The sequence below is a fragment of the Hipposideros armiger genome, unplaced genomic scaffold, assembly GCF_001890085.2.
Source record: "Hipposideros armiger isolate ML-2016 unplaced genomic scaffold, ASM189008v1 scaffold_244, whole genome shotgun sequence".
In the NCBI taxonomy this organism is placed as follows: Eukaryota; Metazoa; Chordata; class Mammalia; order Chiroptera; family Hipposideridae; genus Hipposideros; species Hipposideros armiger.
The window spans coordinates 1,344,810-1,367,723 of NW_017731594.1; the positions used below are offsets into that span (position 1 = coordinate 1,344,810).

At 36.0% G+C, this 22,914-nt stretch overlaps 1 protein-coding gene across 2 annotated transcripts in view; it reads right to left on the reverse strand.

Annotated features, from left to right (window-relative positions):
• Positions 1-642: 642 nt before the first annotated feature.
• Positions 643-22,914, reverse strand: part of ANLN (anillin, actin binding protein) — a 49,949-nt gene continuing 27,677 nt past the window's right edge. For both annotated transcript variants that reach the window (XM_019655692.1, XM_019655691.1), the window contains exons 15-24: positions 21,879-22,005; positions 21,183-21,231; positions 21,038-21,094; positions 20,384-20,422; positions 20,106-20,127; positions 19,087-19,199; positions 12,701-12,787; positions 8,120-8,227; positions 4,564-4,736; positions 643-1,950 (exon numbers count right to left, since the gene is read on the reverse strand). In XM_019655692.1, the coding sequence (XP_019511237.1) occupies positions 1,827-1,950; positions 4,564-4,736; positions 8,120-8,227; positions 12,701-12,787; positions 19,087-19,199; positions 20,106-20,127; positions 20,384-20,422; positions 21,038-21,094; positions 21,183-21,231; positions 21,879-22,005 (899 nt within the window). In that variant the 3' untranslated portion in view covers positions 643-1,826. The remainder of the gene's footprint in view (positions 1,951-4,563; positions 4,737-8,119; positions 8,228-12,700; positions 12,788-19,086; positions 19,200-20,105; positions 20,128-20,383; positions 20,423-21,037; positions 21,095-21,182; positions 21,232-21,878; positions 22,006-22,914) is intronic.

Here is a 22,914-nt window from a genome sequence, read left to right on the forward strand (position 1 = left end):
ACTGAGCTTTAACACCCTCTATATAATACTAAGATAGAATGATCTCTGATGGGCATTGCTGTGCTTTTTTCCTTTAACTTGCAACAAACAGTATGTGTGGAATATTTTTTATGAACAAAAGAATATAATAACTATGTCTATGTCATATTCCTAGAATCTCTCCAGGACACAAAAACTGGTACAAGTGGTTGTGACAATAGGAAAAGACATACTTTTCATGTTAACATCTGTGTGTCTTTTGAATTTCGTGCCATATGTAATGCCTATTCAAAAATAAACACAAGTCTATAAATAAATGAAGGGGACTCTCTCATCAATCTCACCAAACCTATTTCTGTTTTGCCAGGTGATGTCACTTCACTCGGTCTCTGCGAAGCTTCCTTCATCTCCTCAAACGTACACCCAAGTACCATATGGAAACAGCCCCTCTGCTGACATACCTCAGAGGTGGACCCATGATCCATCTCCTCATTCAATAGCAACCCTAAGAACACGCAGTAGTAAGTCTAGTCTTGGAATACAGATAAAAAGATGAATGACATACTGTCAGAAAAACACCCCCAAGAAGTCCCAAAGCCAGGGATGCAAAGCAGCCACACCACACATTTAAATAGGATTTCTTAAATAACTGGTTCCTTAAGGCATTTGCAAGTATTTATTTAGGCAAGAAATCATAAAACACATTTTTATAATACACATAAGAAAAAACACATTTAAATGAATAAAAAATAAAATAATAGGTGACAGGATTTAGTGTTTATAAATGAGATCAATAACCAACAATGCAGAGAAGAATTTAAAGTGTATTTAAAAGCTAAGACCATGCTTTACAATATTTTATAACAAAAATTATAAAGTATTAAGCTTTTAAAGGTAATACATTACTTAATAGTTTTGCAAATGATTTTGTAACGGATTTCTAGACACTGTCGTGGATGGGCGTGAAAAGTAAAAAAGGCAAGAACTTTGGCAAGCAAAGTGTTAGTCCATAGCAGCTTGTAAAGTTTACTTTTTTTATATAAAGATTCTTTAATTTACATTTGTTCTTGTTACAGGAACAGAAAGAACTAATATGCCAAGTATATCTGAGGAGTCTGTAAGCTATACAGCAAAAATAATTATTTTAAAAAGCCTATATTCTATGAAAATGTGCACCACACAGCATCCATAGTAACTGAGTAAATGTAAACCCTGCAATCATTACGCCTCCTAAATACAACATAAAACCCCCAGACCTCACACAGTGTCCCAAGTTCACGTCTGCTATTCAAAAGTAGCCTCAAGCTCTAACCTAATGTGCACTTGCTATTGAAAAAGTTCTTACCTCCATTACTAAAAATGTTTCTGTAAAGCCCCTTCAACATTTTTTCTGCACTCTAGTAATAAGATATACCATGATCAATAAAGGATCACAACCTTCAGAAAAAAGTATTGAGACTAAAGAAAGAATGACCAGTCAGAGGTTTCTGCCTCTAACCCCTGGAAGACTTTTTACTTTGAGATCCACAGCTCCAAGACAACTTAAAATGTTTTACTTAAAAAAGAAAAAAAAATTATCATGAATAACTAAATAATTAGATTTCTGGGAAAATGAGTCTTTTAAATTAAGATTTAGCAGTATCGACTATACTGAATTTTCTTCCAATGAGTGACAGAAATCAGTTGAAGTTTTACAAAAACAGAAATACTGCATAATATGTAGTGCATATTGGCACATACCCTTTTGTATTTAAAGCATAAAATGTAATCAGCATATCTGATGTTCCTAAGATACATGTACGACAAAGCTCAAAAGAAACGTCTAAATGGTATGGAAACTTCCCAGGTTAAGGCTTCCCAATAGGTTTGTAGCAAGCATCAGGTTGCCAGAGGCGAATATCAACAAGAACTTGATTGAGTTTTTGCATCCAGAGATCCCGCTCTTCCTTGGTATCTGCGGACAGCCAGTTCCTACAGGAACAAACAAACAAATGCTCAGGACCCTTTCCCACATTCCATACCTCGCTGTACTCCTGCTAGGAAAAACAAAATGCCTAACAAACTAGTACAATGAGTTACTCTTTACCCTCGTTGACTGGATGCTAATTAAAAGGCCCACAGCAGAGTGCTTCTTCCATTATAAGAGAAATTGCCCCGCAGGTTGGTTAGCTAATCATAACTCACATTGATGACATTCGGTAAATGATGGAGTTTCCACGTCAAAGGTGGTAGCTGTTTTGTACAAGTGGTCTGGCCTGGGAAATGTCATGGTGTGGGCCACCCACTGAGTGTGGGCCATCTCCCACCAAGAGCTGGTGCACCCCAGGCCTGAATGTGGAAGCTCCCCAAATCCCCGACTCAGGCTCCCCGACAGCTAGAATCACAGACTCGTGGACCTTCACCTGGCTTTACAGGTAACACTATTCTGTACTGTCTCCAAGTACTTTTGTGCTACTGTGTTAGTAGAACATGGTACGTATTTACAGTAAGTGATCTAAAGATCCTAAGGCCTTCTCTATCCTAACCTCTATCCATATCAGGAATCACTTCCTTGCAGCCACATTTAGCTCCAAGTTGAATAACTACTGGGTTGTCGAAAAAGTCATGACGTATTTTTTCTGTTTTTTGTTGCAAAAATGCGTCGTGACTTTTCCGACAACTCAATAGTTGATGAGGCAGGTAAGGGTGGAGGGGACAGCTGTTAGGTTTTTATATTATACTAATCCGGCATCTGTACAAGTTCTCCCCACTTGCACTAGGAATGGCACACGTATGGGTGAGCTGTGTGCTGGTCATCTGTTAGTCAATGAAGAAGAATACAACACTCACAATAATAACAGTGACCGTTTGTGGGCCTCGCTCCCTATGCTTGACAATACGCTAAGTGCGTCTACTCATGAATCTTGATTGTCACTCTGTGGAGTTTATTTCTCCCTTTTAGCCTAGGAGAATTTAGAGGGCCAGCAAAGTTAAGTAACTTGCCATGATTACATCTGGTAAACCACTGAGCGAGGATTTAAACCCAGGTCAGTCAACTTCAAAGCTCCACTTATATATAATATCGCCCTCCACAGATGGCCCGTTTCTAGTTTAAATGTGTAGTCTATAGTTGGAAGTAGGCAATATTATAATAATCAGAAGAGAAATCTTTTGTATTGAAGGGGGGAAAGACAGCAAGGTTGGTTAGTAGAAACAAAAATAAGAAACATTAAATTGAGGTAATAAGTGTGGGTTAAAAAGACTCTGTGGAGAAACAGATAAACAAAGCAGAGTAGAATGCAGAACTGCAAAATATTTATATTCTGCGAAATGTATGATGAAAACAGTTTAAAGAAGCCACCGAGCAAAGCTAGACTCAGCCAAGACTGGGTTGAGAATGCACCAGTCTCAAAGGCTTGGATCAAGTGTCCACTCAAATTACGATAGTGTTACAATGAGAGAAACTACATGCAAATGAAGCAGAGTAATTAGAGCAACATGCACTCTAGCTATTTCCACCACAGGAGAATGTCATAAAAAGTCTGGGAGGGTTCCTGTCGTAGATAAAAGATAAGCTTATATGGAAAATGTGCATAATGTTTAGAAGGGCTAAAATGGACCCTTGTGGTCAGGAACAACTTGGGTACTGAGTTTTGGTTGGTTCCTCCACTGACTGTGACCATAGATAGCATAGCTATCAAACAAAATAAATCCATTTGGCCCCTCCTGTGCTGTCTGATGCCACTGCTGCATAGAAGGCCCCCACAGGAAAGGAGGGGACGAGTTCAACTGAATTAATCTAGAAGAAATCTAGGCATCAAGAATTTCCAGAGAATAGGTCCCTTACCTCTCTATTTTAAAACAAATTGGCAGTATCTGGGCTACTTTGTTCTATTCTAATACAGTGTCTCTTAGCTGTAGCTTTCTGATATTTCCACATCAGAAACGCATGGAACCAGTTCCATCCATCTCCCTGTCTCCAATGCCCAGCAACCACCTCATTAATAGAGATCGTGCCAAATTCTAAGTTTTGTCCCACAACTTTGTACGTTGAAGTTGGTCTTTAAGCTCCTCTTGGGCATCCAAGCAAAAGAATTGGCGACTCTTAGCAAGAAGCTTTTGCATCTTATAGCTAAGCTTAGGGTTAATTAAAAAGTGACACTCCCAATAGTCTATTTTGTTAACTTCCAACCAGAAATTTGCAGAGTAAAGTGAGGTTGTTTTTGTAAGTCACCTGATTAATAAAGGGTATTTTGAAATGGAAAGGAGGGAATGTATAAAATCTCTTGAAATAATACTTGACTTCTCAATTATACATGAAATCTTCAAACTTAACCTGAAGTATATTAGCTAACTGCCTTGAAAACGGCTACACAGTGATAAACTGAAAGACATGATTAGCTAAGCTATTACTTGAATGTTATGCTTTTCTTAACTATATTACTTTAATTACTAGATTGTTCTCTTAATGATGTGTATGTGTTTTGTTTCCTCACTAAGATTGTACCCTCTTCAAAGACAAGAACTAATATTTCTTAAAGTTGTAAGAACATAGTGGACAATCAATGACTGCGTTCATGGAAATGTTTACTGCCCAATACATACTTGGTGACACACAGTGTGTCCCTGCACTGGCTGACAAGAGTCTCTCGGTCATCTTCTCTTTGTGGTCGAACAGTAATTAATTCAAAAGTGTTGCGTCTTGCACAGAATTCTCTGTTGGCTGGTTCTATCTGACGACTGGTACAATTGGCCAGATTTATCCTTCCTATGGGATTCTTTAAAAACAAATTTAAAAACAATGATTAGTAGAAAATAACAAGGCCGTTTAAGTCAATAAGCATTAAGCAGTATTTAAGTTTGTACAAACTTAAAATGCCATTGATTTAAGTTAAAATTTGATTACACTGGGTTTAGAGAAACATTTAATGTTATTGTTTCTTAATAATAAAACCATAAATGGACATAAAAACAAAATCCAAAAATGTCAACTAGGCTCTTGGCCATTAAAAAAAAAAAACCTCTTTGTTATGGAAAGCCTCAAACAGATACAAAATTTTAAAAAAGTATAATGAACCTCCACGTACCCCATCAACCAACCCTAACATATAGAAACACATTCTACTGCCTTTTTTCTACAGCACACTCACTTCTTCCATTTCTATGATCAGAAACCTAGATATCTTATTTCATCTATAAGTATTTTTTATGTATCTGCAAAAGATAAGGCCAAACAACTGCTATGAATTGTTGGAAGCCATGTCATGTCATGGTAGAGAGTCAAGGATAGAAATTCATGAGACTAAACGCTCCTGAAAACTGAGAAAAAGGGACAATGTAGAGCACAAACAATTTAGAAACAGCCAAGAAAAGTATCAACTCTATGAGTAATTAAAAAAGAAATTAAAATGAAATGTACCATTATAAAACATCAGACTAAGTCTGGAAAGAACAGTAGTGACCTCTGGTGGTGGTGGGGGGTGAGTAACAGACCCTTGTAAATGCTGGTAAAAGTATAAAATGGCCTGCTACTGGTAGGTGATTTGATAACAGCAATCAGAAAACACTCAAAATGGGCATATTCTGATCCTACAATTCCACCTAAAAGAAATGTATCCTAAGCAAATATATAAGTGCCCAAGATATTTATACAGGTGTAGTCACTATTTTTTCATAATAGTAAAACAATTGGGCAAATTATATGACAGTAATAGGGGCTATTTAAGCAAATAATAATGTCTCCAGCAAGTATTGTGGACTACATAGTTTGAAAGTCCTCCCATTACATAACCCCCCAAATGCAAGATAACTGAACTCACAGGAAAGTAAGAGAGACCTTCAAAGGCCAAAATTAATGGGGAAGAGAGAGTGCAGAATGGCAAGCTGGCCTGAACCCTGGCTTCCCTGGGCATTTACCAACACTAGGAACCAGCAGCCTTGGCTCACACAGGGGAAGTGATACAATATGAAGTCTGGCATTTGCTTTAAAATACCCAAGAACAAGGACAAGAACCAGAAAACAACAACAAAAAGAACAACAAGAACAAAATAACAAGAACAAAAAAGTATGTATGTTGTGGAAAGATACATAAAACATGAAAATTAATAATTGTTAAAGCTAGGAGTTCATTATACTGCTTCTGTTTTGTGTACATTTGAACACTTTCAATTATAAAAAGTTAAATATATAGGTACATATATTTCCCCATGTGTGTGAGCGCACACAAAAAGCACAGACCAAGAATATGCGTAAGTAACACATTAATGAATAAAGATGAGTCGGGGAGACCTGCCTTAACCAGACTTTAGATTTACTATCAAGCTATGGTAATTGAGACGGAGAGATACAGACCAAAGGAAACAGAATAGAAAGCCTAAATACAGACCTACATATGTAATGGTATCTTGGTGCATGCCAGAAATGGCATATGGCTCAGTGGGGAACAACGGACCATTCAATGATGCTAGCACAAGTGGATTTTCAGATGGGACCAAAAAAAAAAAAAAAATCAATTCCAGGTGAATTAAATGTGAAATATAAAACCTTGTAACTTTTAGGAGGTATAGGAGAATATCTTTATGACTACAGAGTAGGGATGGTTTTCTTAAATAAGACTGAAAAAAGCAAACAAAGTAATAAATTGACAGATTTGATTACCTTAGCATTAAAAAATTCTGTTTATGAAAAGACTATAAAGATAAATTAAAACATACGCCAAGCAAAAGAGAGGGGAAACATAATTGCAATGCACCAAAACGAGGTGGAAAATGGATAGAATACATAGACAATCAATTCACAGGAAAAAAAATATAAATGGCCAAAAGACACAGGAAAAAAATGCTTACTCTTGATGCTTAATCAAGGAAATAGAAAATAAAAACACAGTGAGATAACATCTCACATTCATCATACTGACAAAAGTCTAAAAGGCAGACATATTAAGCGCTGGTGGAGGTGTGGAACACTGAGAACTCACATACTCCTGGTGGGAAAGGAACACTGTACAACCACTTTCAAGAATCACTTGACAAAACCTAGTTAAGCTGAAGATGTTCAAACCCTACAACCCAGCAAATCCACCACTAAGCACAAACTCAAGGAAGACCGCTCATCCATGTATATAAGAAGCCTCGTCATAGCAGTGCTATTCGTAATAGCAACAATTTGGAAATAATCTTAAGAGTCCATAAACAGGAGAGTGGATAAATTAATTGTTCTTCAAGTGAAATTCTTAGTACACAGAGAGACAGCTGGAGCTCTACAAACTAGAGCTACACAAATCAACCTAAGATTAATTTCACAACCATGTTGACTCAAAAAAATGCAAGTTGCAGAATAGTACATACAGTATATTATTTGAAGAATGTTTTAAAAGATGCAATTGCTAGGGATGTAGTACAGCATAGAGAATATAGTCAATAATGTTGCACCAATTATATGTAGTGCCAGGTGGGTACTAGACTAATCAGGGGGATCACTGCACAAATTATATAAATGTCTACCGATATGCTGTACACCTGAAACTAATATGAAGTAATACTGAATGTCAATTGTAAATCAAAAAGCAAATAAATAATTAAAAAATAAATAAATAAAAAGATACAACTGCAATAATATGTTGCTTAAGAAAATATACATATATAATTAAAATTTAAAGAAATTAGTAAGAACAAAACAATTTCAGGATAGGGGTTACCTCTATAGGGACAAGAAAATTGCACGGGGGGGGCTCCAATTGGGCTGATTAACACAGAGATTGATGGAAATTGTTTTTTACATCTTTTGATACGTCCTATTTCACAACACATTTTTAAATAAAATTTTACATGACTACAATGTAATGCAAAAGTAGGTGTAACATATTTTCTGATGAAAATGTCAGTGAAAAATAGCACGAAACATTCTAGGAGGGAAGAAAGACAAATCTATGCCTTAATGTATTTTAAGAGGGGTCAAGTCACAGGGAATGGAAAAAATATAAATTTTTACACAAATACACATACATGCACACATACATCTTGTAACAAGATTTTTGACAGCTTAGTAAATATACTCACAGGGGACTCCGGGTGGGGGGTGGGGGCCAGAGGCAACGCTCACATGGAACACTGTATACAGTTAGTCAGGGCTTCCCCCGCTGACCAGCACTATTAACATTACCTTTCGTCTCTCATCGTCTGGGTAAGTCCAATAAGAGATACAGTTTCCAGAAAGAACACACCATCTCCGATGCCAGGCACCAAAACCACTAACATCTTCAAATATGGTCTGAAAAAGTCAATGAAATGCTGACTTTAGAAACCTTAGGATCGAATAAATGTTCATTCCATGTTAAACTTCAGTATGGTGACATATTTCATACTTCCCAATCTACATGCATGATTCGCATCATGCCTTTTATCTTAGGAATGAAAATCACTGATTGCTCATAACCAGAAACTTACCCAGATTTTCAGCATCATCTATAAGTATATGGCATCTAAAAACTTCCACATACTAACCCAATAAACAGCTCTCACACCAGACTTTTTTAAAGCATGGAGTTCCTAACCAAATGCTCCTTAAATGAGAGAAAAGCACTTCATGTGTTGGAGAGTAAAATGATATGAGAATATATAATACTTTATATATTGAAAAAAATCTAATGATACCTTATTAAGTTAGATTTATCTTAATACAGAAGGCTGGCATTTCATTTTTATTCTGGAGAATGAAACAGGATTAGAAAAGAGTGAACTCATGGTTATATGCCCTGATGGGTGATAAACATCAGAACTCCTGTGTACTGCTGAGCCATCAAGCACACTCGGAAGTAGCATCTTCCTACCATGGGAATGCATGGAAGGGGAGTGAAGCAGTCACGCTGGTTAAGGACAGGACTCTGAACAGGTAACTAATAACGTGGTCCTTCTACTTAAACAGTGTAAGTAGAAGCTGCCATCTCACACACACACACTATTTTTTAATTGTAGTCATAATGGAGCCCTAATTTATGTACGTCCTTACTTTTAATTAAAAAAAAAAGCATTCCTTTAGGAACTATTATATTAAAAAATCAAGTAAGGTAAAACTGCAACGATGCTATAGATCAGGAGTTGGCAGACTTTTTCTGTCAGGGGCCAGAGAGTACAGATTTAGACTCTGTGGACCGACCATTCAGGTTGTCACAATTATTCAATTCTGCCCTTGCAGTGCAAAAGCCACAGACAATATGCAAACAAATGACTCCATGGTCCAAGAGAACTGTATAAAAACAAGCAGTGGGCCATCCTTCGCTGACCCCTAATACTGATAATCCAAAGGCATCTATATGCTTGATTTCAAAATGCATTAAGGATCTTCCACCTTAAAATTTCTCAACTAAGCCTCACACCAACCCTATGATAGTGGGACAGACATTCTTCTCTACTCACTCATTTGTGTGAATCTTCCAAAAGGTGGCTTGAGTCAGGAGTGCAATCTCTGGCCATGCAGGAAATTTATTTTGTGTAAAGAAATGTTTCCATGATAGAACGAAACCTCAAGTTGATGAGTTTTATCAATTAGCTCAAATTGATCAGCTCACTCCGATCATTTATCCTCCTGACTCACTTTTCTTTTCTTCCCCAGTTGTCCTCTTCCTCCCCAAGGCACGCTTTTCCCAGGCAACCCTGGCTCACAGCCACCAAGGAAAGCAGACAGGACCCTTGTCATTCAATGTCAAGGACAAAGTTAGCAGAAAGGACTCACCAGCTCCCTTCTGTGTTTACATCATGAAGGTAACAGACAAGGAAAGATGGATGGATAAGAATAACACAAGTTATTCTTACACTCAACTAGAGTCAGAGAGGAATAACAAGAAGACAGCTTTTTCCTTTTTATTGCCAAGGAAATGAAATGACAACACACAATCACAACGTAGAACTAACTGAAACCTCTGCGCTAATTCACACTGCCCTTCTCTTGATGCTCATTCGTTGAGACAGAGCTAGACTAGTGCCATTTTAGAACCACTTATCAAGGTTCTTTGGTGGTGATTTCCTTCTTTCCAGCTGTCCCTGACACATCAGGAAGGAAAAATTAAGGAAACAACTTGAATTTACCACTATTTCTCTATCAAGGCTGGATGCATTAAAAGGCATTGCTTAGACGGGGGGCAGAAGTTATCTTGGAGCACTCTGGGCGATTTCTGACCACATTTCTGTAAGTGAGGACGCGATAAGAATGGGCTGTGGGATTCAAAACAGGGCAAACCTGAAGAGATCGAACTCTACACTAGTTAAGAGCCCAGCTCAAAAATCAAATAGCTCAGATGTCATATGCAAATGAACTAGCTGCCATAACACAGTCTCTCAATTGCTAAAGGTGTTTATAATAAAATATGCAACTATTTCCATGAAAAGGTCAGTGGGTAAGCAAGCACTGCCTTCAAATCAGGAGTTTATAAAAATGCTTTCCCAAGAACATCTAGTGTCACCTGCTGGATCTACATGTGAAAAAGCTAACACGGAAGTCCGATTCACAGGCCCCCTGGGCTTTTTGTAAAATCTAGCTCTGCTTTCTGCACCGTTTGACAGCAACTGCAAACTAATTTCTCATTCAAATTCTTTCTTCACAGAGAACACCGAAGCTACTGGGTTTTCTCTACTTCTTGCATCACACCCACAATCATCCATGTATTCTACACACAGGTTTCTCCTCTGATAATGGAAAAAGTATTAGTTCTGTAGAAGATCAATGTTGTGAACTGTGGCTTGGGTCTGATTTCTTCTCAGTCCCGTGACCTTGCTCCATGGACACGTCCTTAACCCTGGGGCGGGTTTCCCATGGCTTCTATCATCAGCCGCTCTGGCCCTGTTAGAACCTACCCATCTGTATAAAGACTCTCAAATCTCTCCAATTCTAATGAAATGTCAACAAAATCCTTCTTTCACCCCGCATACCTCATTCTTCACACCTCGGCACTCTACTTACCCCTTTGCAGCCAAACTTTGTTTGAAAGAGTTGGTCACTCCCACTCCTCAGCTCTCTCCTTTTACAGCCACCTGCCATCTACCTTCTGCTCGCAACACGACTAGAATGACCGCCTTGTGAGTGAGTCCCGTCTAACAGTGCTTATCTCACCTGACCGCTCCCTTGCAGACTCTCTCTTCCCTTGGCAAGGACACACACTCCCCCGGCCCCCCTGCAGCCTCCTTTCAGAGCTTCTCCTCAGAGGTCTGTGGTTTCAATGTTAACGTTCCTCCTGGTTCCGCTTTGCTCAACTTCCCCTGCACTGGAACTACTATCTCTATGCTGCAGTTTCCCAAATCTTCATCTCAACTGAAACGTCTATCTTGAGCTCTAAACCCAGATCTCTAGGCATCTAAAATTCAAATTGTTTAAAACTTAACTCATAAAAACCTCCCACCTCTTGGGATTAATTGGCAAGGGGCATGAGGGAACTTTCTGAGGCAAAGTTCTATATTTGATATATTTGAAATACACAAATAGACGCATGTGTCAAAGCTCAGGGGATGTACACCTCAGATTTAGGGGAACATGCTCGTGTCTACAATATACTTTGAAATTCTCCCCCATTGTTGATATTTTCGGCAGTGGCTAGAGGGGCGGCTAGAAGGATGGCTAGGTAATAGATCTACGCTAAAGCAAGGGTAGTAAATAATGTTAAAGGCAGAATCCAGATGATGGGCATAACAGCGTTCGCTGTACAAGTCTATCAACATTGCTAAACGTATGCAATTTTCCTCAATAAAATTTCGGGGAAAAAGCACTTTCCACCTGAAACATGCACACTTTCTCCACCCCCCAGGGTTCCTCATCTCAGTGGCATCCCAGGCCCCATCACCTGTCTCATGGAGTAACTGAGTCTCCGCACTAGCCATCTTCAGGGTCGTCACTCCAACCCCTTTCCACGTGTCAGTCAGAATGACTTTCCTAACCCCAAATTTGACAATATTCCTCTGCTTAAAATCCTACAAGAGGACTCCACTGCTTCACGATAAAGTCCAAATTCTTTGAAAGGCCCTTTAACAGCTGGCCCCATTTCTCCTAACCATGCTTTCCTCCCCAATCACTCTCCTTACTGCCCCTCCTCCACACACACATTCAAACTGTAAGCTCTAGCTATTCCGAAATGCCTGCCACTATCTAAATATGTCATCCTGTCACTGCTGGGGGTGAGGGAGGGCTGGGCCCTCCGGCCACTGTACATTGTCTTCTCTTTGCCTGGAGTACCTCTCCCTCCTCTTCCCTTTGACTAATTTATTCAGTTAGCAGTACACAAGTTGCTTCTTTTTTTTTTTTTTAAGATTTTATTGGGGAATTGGGGGAGGGGAACAGCGTTGGGAAATCCGGGAAGGGGAACAGACAAGTTGCTGTCCTTTTGTTCTTCAGTCTAGTTGTGGACACAAGTTGCTTCTTCCAGTCGCTCTCTTTAAACCCACCTACCCATACTCAAGAGCTGACGTCCCCCCAATTTATTAATACCCATGTACTCTATATTTTCTCCTATTTAGTACTATAGTGTACTTACCTGTTCACTTGTATTTCTGCCTATGAAATTAAAAGTTCCTGAGTAGAGGGACTCTTTTTTTTGTGTGGCCTATTATAACACCAGTACAGTAATCAGCATATAGAGGACATGTAACAAATCTTTACTGAACCAATTTATTGCTTAATCACACAGGCATCATTCCAATGGGAAATCAAGTCTATACTTCCCAAACTGGCAAAAAATGAAAATGCATATAGATGACTTACCAGAAAACCTCTTTCTTCAATACTTGAATTCACTTGACATTTTATTTTTAAATAAATATGACCTTCCAAAGGAGATAAAAAGGGTACCTGCAAAGAAAGATGGTAAATTATTTGCAAAGCAGTCTCAAAGTGTGATTTTTCTTGATAAAATATATATAAATCATGAATATTATGCCCTGAAAACATACTATTTTCTAAAGCTAGAATATAAAATAGGTGGCCGAAAAGCCACTGGTTCCTTAACAACAAATGCTTTTGAATAATAAATTCATTCAAGGTAGAGCTTGATAAAAACAGAACCCTAAATCCCAAGTTAACTTGATAAAGAAAACACAGATTTAAGAAGAAAATGCAAATGCTTATCCATTCTCCATTAATAGAATATACTCAATAGAAGACTGGATAAACCCACTGATATATTAATACAATACTACTCAGTAATAAATAACAGTGAACTTCAGAATTAAAAGTTGATCCTCAAATGCATATGGAATTGCAAGAGGCCTCAAACCAAAACAATCTTGAAAAAGAAAAGCAAAATTGGAAGAATCATATTTCCAAATTTCAACACTTAATCCAAAGCTATAGTAATCAAAATAGTGTAGAATTGACATAAGGATAGGCATTAGACCACAGGAATAGAACCGAGAGTCCATAATAAACCCATACATCTATGACCAATTGATTTTCAACAGGGTACCAAAACCATTCATTGAGGAAAGAGAAATTTTTCAAAAAATGGTGCTGGGAAACTGGATATCCACATGCAAAAGAGTGAAGTTGGACCCCTACCTTGTATCATATATAAAAATTAACTCAAAATGTATCAATGACCTAAATATGAGAACATAGAACTCTTAGAAGAAAACAAGGGTAAATCTTCAGTGATCATGGATTTGGCAATGGATTCTAAGATATGATACCAAAAGCATGAGCAACAAAAGAAAAAATAGATAAATTAGACTTCATCAAGGTTAAAAACGTTTTGGTAAGTAGGTTCCTCAAAAAATTAAAGATAGAACTACCATATAATCAAACAATCCCACTTCTGGGAATTTAACCAAGAGAACTGAAATCAGGTTCTCAAAGGGATATTTGCATTCCCGTGTTCATTGTAGCAGTTTTTCCAATAGCCAAGAGATGAAAACAACCTACATATTTATCAATATATGAACAGAAAAAGAAAATTTGATACCATCTACTTTCTCCCCACTTCTGAGTATAAAAACTACTCTGGACCACACAGATTCTGCTCTTCTCAGAGTCTGAAGTTTGTCTCTTAGGCTCTGAAATGCCCTGTGCACCTTTTCTCAAGTGTCCTAACCCACAGCCTCACATCTCTGCACAGCAGACCCTTAAGGTCAACTATTGTGTCTTTTTTCATGTTTGTTCCCATATTTACACTGCCAAATCATAGCCAGGCATTTAATATGTGTTTGCTAAAAGAATACTGTTTGGCCAAATAAATACCCAGGGTTTTCTTACTGAAAAATTGAAAAATGTGGCACATACATACAAGAAATACTATTCACCCATAAATAACAAAATTCTGTCAGATGCTACAACATGAATTAAACTTGAGGACATTACGCTAAAAGAAGCCAGTCACAGAAGGACAAACAATGCATGATTTCACTTACATGAGGTACCTAAAGTAACCAAACTCATAGAAGCACGAAGTAGAATGGTGGTTGCCAGGGCAATTTAAAAAACAAAGCAGGCCATGAGCCAAATTTAACCTGTGACCTATGACTTTGCCTGCTCTTGTAATAGTCCAGACTCAACATTATCAGTATTGTATTAAATATAAATGGACTAAACACTTCACAAAGAAAAACAAAAGACGGTCAGACTAAACAAAATACGACCATAAAATATGTTTATACACAAATTATACATGGACACAGATTGAGGATAAAGGATAGAAAAAGATATAACATACAAATACTAATCCTAAGAACACTGTTGTAGCTATTAATACGAGACAAAGTAGGCTTTAAGATAAAGAATATTATCAGATATAAAGTGGACAATTCATCAAAAATATATACTAATCTTGAATATTCATGCACCTAACAGCATAGCTTTAGAATACATGAAGCATAAATCGACAACACAAAAAGTAAGTGTCTAAACTGAGACTATGTTGCTCTTACTAGTTAAAGTTTGGGGAATTGATATTTTCTTCCAAATAAAATAATGCTTTCTATCTAGCACTGAAAATATTCACACAATAGAGTTTATAGATGCCATATTTTAAAGTTGTACATGTGAAATTTATATCGTTATTAACCAATGTTATCCAAATAAATTTAATAAAAATTTTTTTAAAATATTAATACAAAAAAGAAAAAAATCCATAAAAGAAATATGTTTAAATAATTCATTCTTATCAACATATTAATAGTGATGACACCTCATGTCAAAAGTATTTCAAATTATAAAAGCTGCTTAAGTATATGTGATAATTTAAAATGTCAAATTTGAATTAAAGATTACAACAAACATAATAAATTCAATTGGAGAGGTTGCATCATTAGAATAAAATGGTAACATATGTATTTAAAGTGATATTGACTTCTGGGTCAAGATAGAATGATGTTATTATCTGTCATTCCTGCTTCCCAGTGGGGGAAAAATGGCACCCTAGTTGGAATAATCTTAGTTAAGTCTAAATTTGAAAATTTTTATTGTAAGGTTAGTTTCCAACAATTTAATCTTCCAACACAATATAGATAAGTTAAAGGGAGAATTCTTGGCCAAAAAGTATAGACTTCAATAGATTTAATTCTATGAGAAAAACCTCCACATTTTTTAATTTAAAAGGCATCCATAATGTAGAATCAAAGCATCACATGCCTCATTATCGTAATTCATTATATAAATTCGCTTGCCTTTTCTTTTCCATATTGTCAGTTTTAGGTTCCTTAGGCTCTCAATGCGGATTAATGAAATTCTACTGTTTAGCCCAAAGAATGCTGCTGGTAAAAAGAATCTCAGAAAGATGAAAATAAATGTTCCCTCTTACTCTACAACTGTGAAGATTAGACAATATTCTTGGTTGGAAGCTTATCCTGATAAAATGAATTGAAAATTTTCCTGGCATGCCTCAGGTTTTCAGGGCAGAGGCAGATGTGTATTTCCTTTGCCTTTGGCTGCCTACATAAGTTGATAAAATAAATAAATAAATAAATAAAAATTTTCACAAGAGTCACTGTTGCTACCCCTTGTTGTGAAAATGTATGATCCTACTCTGTTTTCTGTTTTACAAAAGGATCTTTTAAGATATCTGCACCTCAAATATTATTAAGAAATGTAAACTGTAGCCTATAACCAGGGTGACTACAATTTTTTACACACCGAGGTATTTCTGAGAGAAAGGGGTACTGTTAATAATTCTATCAAGCCAACAGGCACAACCCAGGAAAGCTTTACGCACACCAGAACACCTAATGGCTCTTCTTCTAACCGCAAAAATCTACAATGCTAATTGTTTTACTTCATAATTGATTGCCTTAGTACTGTTTAAGCTGACCTCTCTATTTCCTGGAAAGTAGAAATACTTATGAGGTTTCTTTAAGTCAGAAGATGAGCTGTGGGATGTTCTCCTTCCTTTATCCATAAACATATAATAAAACATATGACTATTTTGGAGTCTCTATTCAAAGAAAGGATTTGAGAGTCTGTGACTCATCAAGAGTCATAATTTCAATTCCAGGATGCCAGGCTTTACATCAGACATCTATAACCTCAAATCAGAAGGCAATCCACTGTTAGTGGTGCCCTAATCGGCAGAGCAAACAGTCTGGGTTAAGCTCAAGAGCAATTCCACTCTGAAGGGGATCTCAGAGGCAACTCTTGTGACTGCTGTATTACAGGTCAGGGCACCTGTAAAAGAAGCAAACACTTCCTGTACCAATGGTGTCTGGTAAGATATGGGAGACTTGTTTACTCTCTCAAAGTTTGTTCAATAGGGCTATTACAGGAGTATAGTAGGTCCTCCATTTTCCCCACCAATTTAAAGGACATTTAAACTTAACTATTTTAAATATTCTTCTATGTCAACTATAAGGTTTGGAACAAATATTTGCTCCCCCCCCTCCATCACTCACAAAAGCACATTTGGGACAAATTTTACATCTAAATTGTATTGTATTTACTTGGAAAGAGACGTTAGAGTACGTATTAGACACAACCAATTAAATTAAGTGATTTGATTTTGCACTCAATCATGTGGTTGGCTATTTGAATTATAATTTCAAAGGAATTATGGAGAATAGAAATATTGTAATTTATTTTTAACTTGCGTTAAAAAGTAGAATGGCAGCCAAATCATTTTCAAAAGAGCAGTCTATTTTTAACATATGTCACTGAAATCTCTTTCATTTTACAGAAATCTCTGACATATGTAGAAATTGGCTGTGAGACAACAGTGAGTAAGGAACACAGTTCACAGAACCACCCCAGTTCTTATGTTTATCTAATTTGCAAATATTGTTTAAACAATTTAAAATAAGATAATACTATGCAACATTGTGTAAATCAGCATTTCTATATACCCACAAAATGCTTGCAATTTATCTTCACAAGGATATTAAAAATCCTTTAAAAAAAATCTAAAATATATAATTTTATTTTAGCACAATTTCAGTTAAACGCATTTTAACTTAAAAATTAACAAACAAAGCACCATCTACATAGCAATATGCCTATTAGCCAATGGAGACCAAAAATGTTTTCTATTAAAACATCACCAATAGTTCTTTCAATACATGGGAGGTAAAGAATATTGAATAAATTTTAACTTTAGACACAGTTATCAATTTGGTATTTTAGTACCGAGAAAAATCAATGTTGAAGTGACTATAGAATCTTAAAGAACTGTAACATGAAAAATGAATATAGGAGAAAGGCCCAAATACCAGACATGCATGAACAAAGTAAAGGTGCCCAACTGCAAGAGCCTAAAGAAAGGATAATGTACATAATGTCCTTAATTATTCAAAACAAAGAAGCTACAAGAGTGGTTAGTCAAACAAAAACATATGGGCCAAAAATCAGAGATTGATTTTTAAACTCATTAGTTTCAAGCAAAGAAAATATGGCAACCTTTTCCTGGAACAAATAGCCCAGTAGCTCTCGCTCTTTTACATCATAATTTATCTAAAACAAACAAAACGAAAGACAAAGAGAAAAAAAGAGCCAGGATCACTCAATGTGTTAAACTAGCTGAATCACTTAAAAAAAAAAAAAAAAGTAAATGAATTATTTTAATCAGCATGTTAAAATACATTTCTATATTAACAATAATCAAAATTTCACATATATTCTGGTTTTTTGTCTATCAACTAAAAGAAAAATGTTCCATTAAATTTTAAAGTTAGATTGCTTTCATTTAACCTAATTTCTATACTCAGAAAACAAGACCCCAGAGAAATCAAGTGACTTTCCTTAATGTTGAAGAGAAAATTATTAGCAGGGCAAATGCTAGAAACCAGGCCTCATAATTTTTATACTTCATCTCTATATTCTGACTACAAAAATCTCTTATAGTATTTAGATATACCTCTGTATAATAAAGCAGGAGTCAACACAAGGACTGAAGTTTGCCTCTAGTTCTCTCAGTCCTTAAAAATGGTCTTGTTAGCTATTAAATTTTGGTCACATCACATTATGGTAGAAAAAAACACAGCAATATTACGCAGATCTGAATGTTGAAGCTTTACAGTTGGGGAGGAAAGTGTGGGAAGGAAATGCCTTAGATTCCTGAGTACTTTTCTAAGAAATTCAGGGAAACATCTTTCCCTATTTTGTCAAAATCTCTGATATACTACTCCTTCAAAATGTCAGTTCAAATGAACAAGTACTATGTTTAAAACTGTACGCGTAATATCTACATGTAAGAAGTATATAGTTATAAAAATAATAATGGGGATGTAAAGCACAGCATAAGAAATATAGTCAATAATACTGTAATAACTACGTATGGTGTCAGATGGCTACTAGACTTATCGGGCTGATCACTTCATAAGGTATATAAATGTCTAATCAGGTGTTGTACACCTGAAACTAATATAATATTATATGTCAACTGTAGTTGAAAAATAAATTTAAAAAAAAAGAAAGAAGTAATACTTATGTAGTCAGAACTGACATTTAGAATGAACCAGTATACACTACTTTGAGAATTTAACTATTAAGATACAAGAGAGAAATACTTCTGACATTAAAAAAATATATATCATGTAGGTACACCCATGCCTAGTTAAAATGCACAATTCTAAGAACATACATTTTCAACCAAAGATTTCAAATACTTGAAGCACTACAGGGGCATTTCCACAGACCTCATTTTTTCTAAAAATAAAAAAATAAAATTGGATTACCTTGTCCAGAGCGAATTTAGTGTTTCCTACTGAAGATAACGACAGCGTGTACGAGCCGACGAGGGCAAAGTTGCTGGTGCGAACAGCATTGAGGCCGCCTGGACTGGCCATAACTAAGGCAAAGGAAACAAAATTAGTTCAGAGTGGCTCTGTAAGTGCAAACAACAATGCCTCATCTCATGCAACACAATGAAATTAAATTGCCACAGAGAAAACTACCTCATTTTCCCCCATTTCTAAATATGGGGGGGGGGGTAAACATTAAATTTTCTAATGAAAGAATTTTATGTTTAACTAAAGTGAAGTACAGGCACTCTTTGACATTTGGGATGGATAGGAATTTAAAGAAACAGAACCTAAAAATGTGTATATAAAATGCAATTTTCCTATAAGAGCCATGAGAAGGCTTCATTGCTATAGTTTAAAATGACATCATTAGCAGCAGAGACTGAACTACACAATTGTTCTGAATTATTCTCTTATACCAAGAAGAGACCAAAAGCCCAAAGGGGGTGAATAAAACCAGCTCAATCTTAATCCACTTTGGAAAATAGGCCTAAAGCCATTCTAGAAAAGGACTTGCCAGCAGTCCAATTCCCAATAAACTAGAAAGATGCTTTTCTGACATGATACAATGCCAATCATGATCAGCAAAGTGAAAAGAAGTCAACTCCACAGAGTGGATAACACAAAACAAATCTACAAACAGCAGGAGCTAGGGTGGAGAGGAATACCACCTGCTACAGGTGTCCAGTGACCAGGTAACATATGTGTACTGCCTGCTAGAGCCTGGATGTGATGCCTGGTGGCCCGTGGTGGTGTCTGACACAGGTGCAACCAGACAGCACGTTAGTCCGGCCAGTAATCTTACACGTCACCAAAATCCATACAGAAACTACTACTCAAAGGAGACTAAATTTAGTCAACATGCATAAATCAAGATGGCTGTATGTGTAAGTATGTGGTTGCTTAGTTCTTTTCCTTATCCTAGGGTTCCAAATAATTTAAGATCCACTTACCTGAAGAATGAAGGGTGCCTTTCTAAAAGAAGGTGGGAAGAAGAAACATAAGTTATTCATAGATATTAAATACAAAACTCTTTAACACTGTAAGAACTATATTTCAGAAAACATTACTTTTCCTATGTAAATATCAGAGATTTCCAACCCCACACCCCAAATTAGTATATTTTAAAGATTTCCAAAGTGCTAAGGTTTTAGAAATGGTTAACCAATTTACAATCATATGTGTAAGGAGATGTCTGAAGGCAACAACTTTTTTAACAAATTTTACTTACTGTGGTTATAGATGTGAGAAGTCGTTTTGGAGTAATAGTCTAAAAGAAAAGATAACTTAGTATACTTCCTACTAAACATTATAATTGAGAGCTTAAAGATTACAAACCTTGAGATACTCCAACATAGAAAATAATTTTTAAATATGAATATATTGTACTTGAGTCCTTCATTAAGGATTTACTCATACTGTCATTCCTTTTTTGCTAAAGCTAAATAAAATTCTTTTAAATGACGACTTAGAAAAAGAACAAAAGAGCAAAGACTGGGAAGGAAGTGGACCAGGCTGGAGGTGTTATTCCTCAGGCCTGCCCCGCGATAATGGCATTCTTAAGTGCTGGTTTAGAGGAGTCGGTGAGACAAGAGTTCAGGGAAAGGCTTGAGAAAGGTTTAAATTAGAGCTAATACAAGTTAGCTGTCGGGTAAATAGAGCAGAAATACAATTATGGAGCCTGAGTGTATTGGTAACTTATACTTAGGATCATAATCACCCACTTTTACTTTCTGTATTCACACCTATTAAATGCAGTGACTGAAATTTGGGGCATAAAAATGATCCAAAAACTTGATAATCACTAAACATTGTACATAAATTAAAACTGATATATCTATTTTTCCTAACTATAATATTTTTCCTGGGTTTCTTTCATTCTCACCTTGGATTTGTATGCCTTTTTCTTCTTCTCAAGGACTGAGGGGTCTTTCTTTTGCACCTGTGCACAAATACAAAGCATAATTAGCTTGAAATCTGATATCTTTAAGAAAAATTTGCTAATAGTTATTTTAGAAAGCTCTTCTTACCAAGCTATAAACTTCAACATTTATTTCAAAGTCATTGGACACATCTTGCCTAGAAAAGTAAAGCATTAAAACTATAAGAAAAATATCAAGTTATGCCATTAAAAATGATGCCACAAATACTACTACAAGACTCTGAGAGTAAAGGAATTCAATGTGTTTTAACTAAAGATAAGCGCTATAAACCACTAAAATACAGAAAAATTGGTAAGAACAGTCTATTTTTTCCTATAATACAACTCAAATATTTTCTCCAGTATTTACAACTCAAAATCTTTAATAATAAAAGTAATTTTTTTCAAACTGGATTTTGACTCATTTCAAAACAAATCTGTGACACTAAATATAAATGTCTTTTCATTGAGATTGAACATTAAGTACATTATGAGCTCTGAAGCATATATAAAGAAATTATGGTCCATATTTTACATATATATGTATACATACATATATATATATTTTTTTAAACACTTCAAAACATTAAATACGTATTGTCACACGGAAGGAATGTGCTACTCAGTGGGAAAAAACATCAGAAACATATAAAAAGTAAACCAATAAATTGAAAATTGAGTTATTTCTTCATGTGAAAAGAACGAACATACTGCATTTCAAAGATTATAAGTGCCACCTGTATGCTTAGACTGTGTAACTATTGGAGGAAATTTGTTTGAGGCACCGGAAGCCTGACTTACTTACAGGGTAAATGTGGTAGAGAACATCAGAGCATCGCCGTTCAGAGAATTTGAAGTGCTTGCTAATGGTGTGGCTACCATATTTTCAGCTCCTGCTTTCAGTATAATTAAGAAATAGTAATTTGCTGCATCTGCAAAAACAAATCCCATTACATAATAAACACAAGAAAAATCAGATTTAGATAATCAGCATTCTGGAAGACCAAAGGAATAAAATAATACTACAAGTGACTGACACAAAATTTATTTTCAAATTTCTAAAATCAACTTTCCAGACACAAAAAGAGAGGTAAGACAGAGCAGACAGTCATAATTCTGGAATAAGCATCATCAAGTTCTCTTCCTATTATGTGAACTAAAATAACTTCACTCTCCACATCCCTCAATTTCTGACTTTGAATTTTCCCTATTGATCCCCAAATTCTTTGGCTAATAGTATATACCTCAAAAGGGTAAATTATGAGTTGTTATTTCAAAACTGAGATTAAAATACTGTATTTCTGTGAAAGTTACTCAGGGATAAATTCTAACAAAAACATGAACTATTTCTTCACTACTTGTCATTAAATAACTACCTATCTCTAGGTACGTACTTAAATTGCCAATAGATTTCTGCCCACATCCCACCAAAATCGGACAACAGCAAGAATTAGAACTTAGGTTACCTCATTCCTACTGTAAAGCTCAAACTTCTAAAAATCTCCATTCTTTACTTTCCCAGCACCTCAAGTTCACTTCTCACCTATTTTAGCCTTCCTTTCCCTCAAAGAGAATGTTCCACACATAAATTTTAAAAAATCTTAACAAAAAAAACACTTATCCAAAATTTAATAAAATGTTAATTGCATTAAGCTTGCTACCATTACCCTGCCCTATCTTCCAGAGCTCGGTGCCACATTTTCCTTTACCCACTTGGCTAATACATGATTTTTAGTAGAATACATAGTTTAGAAAAGTATACTTATTCAATCAGAGGGGCAAAGGGAATACAATTTCAATAGAAGCATCTCCACTGAGGTGTTCTTCACTCCCACACCAGT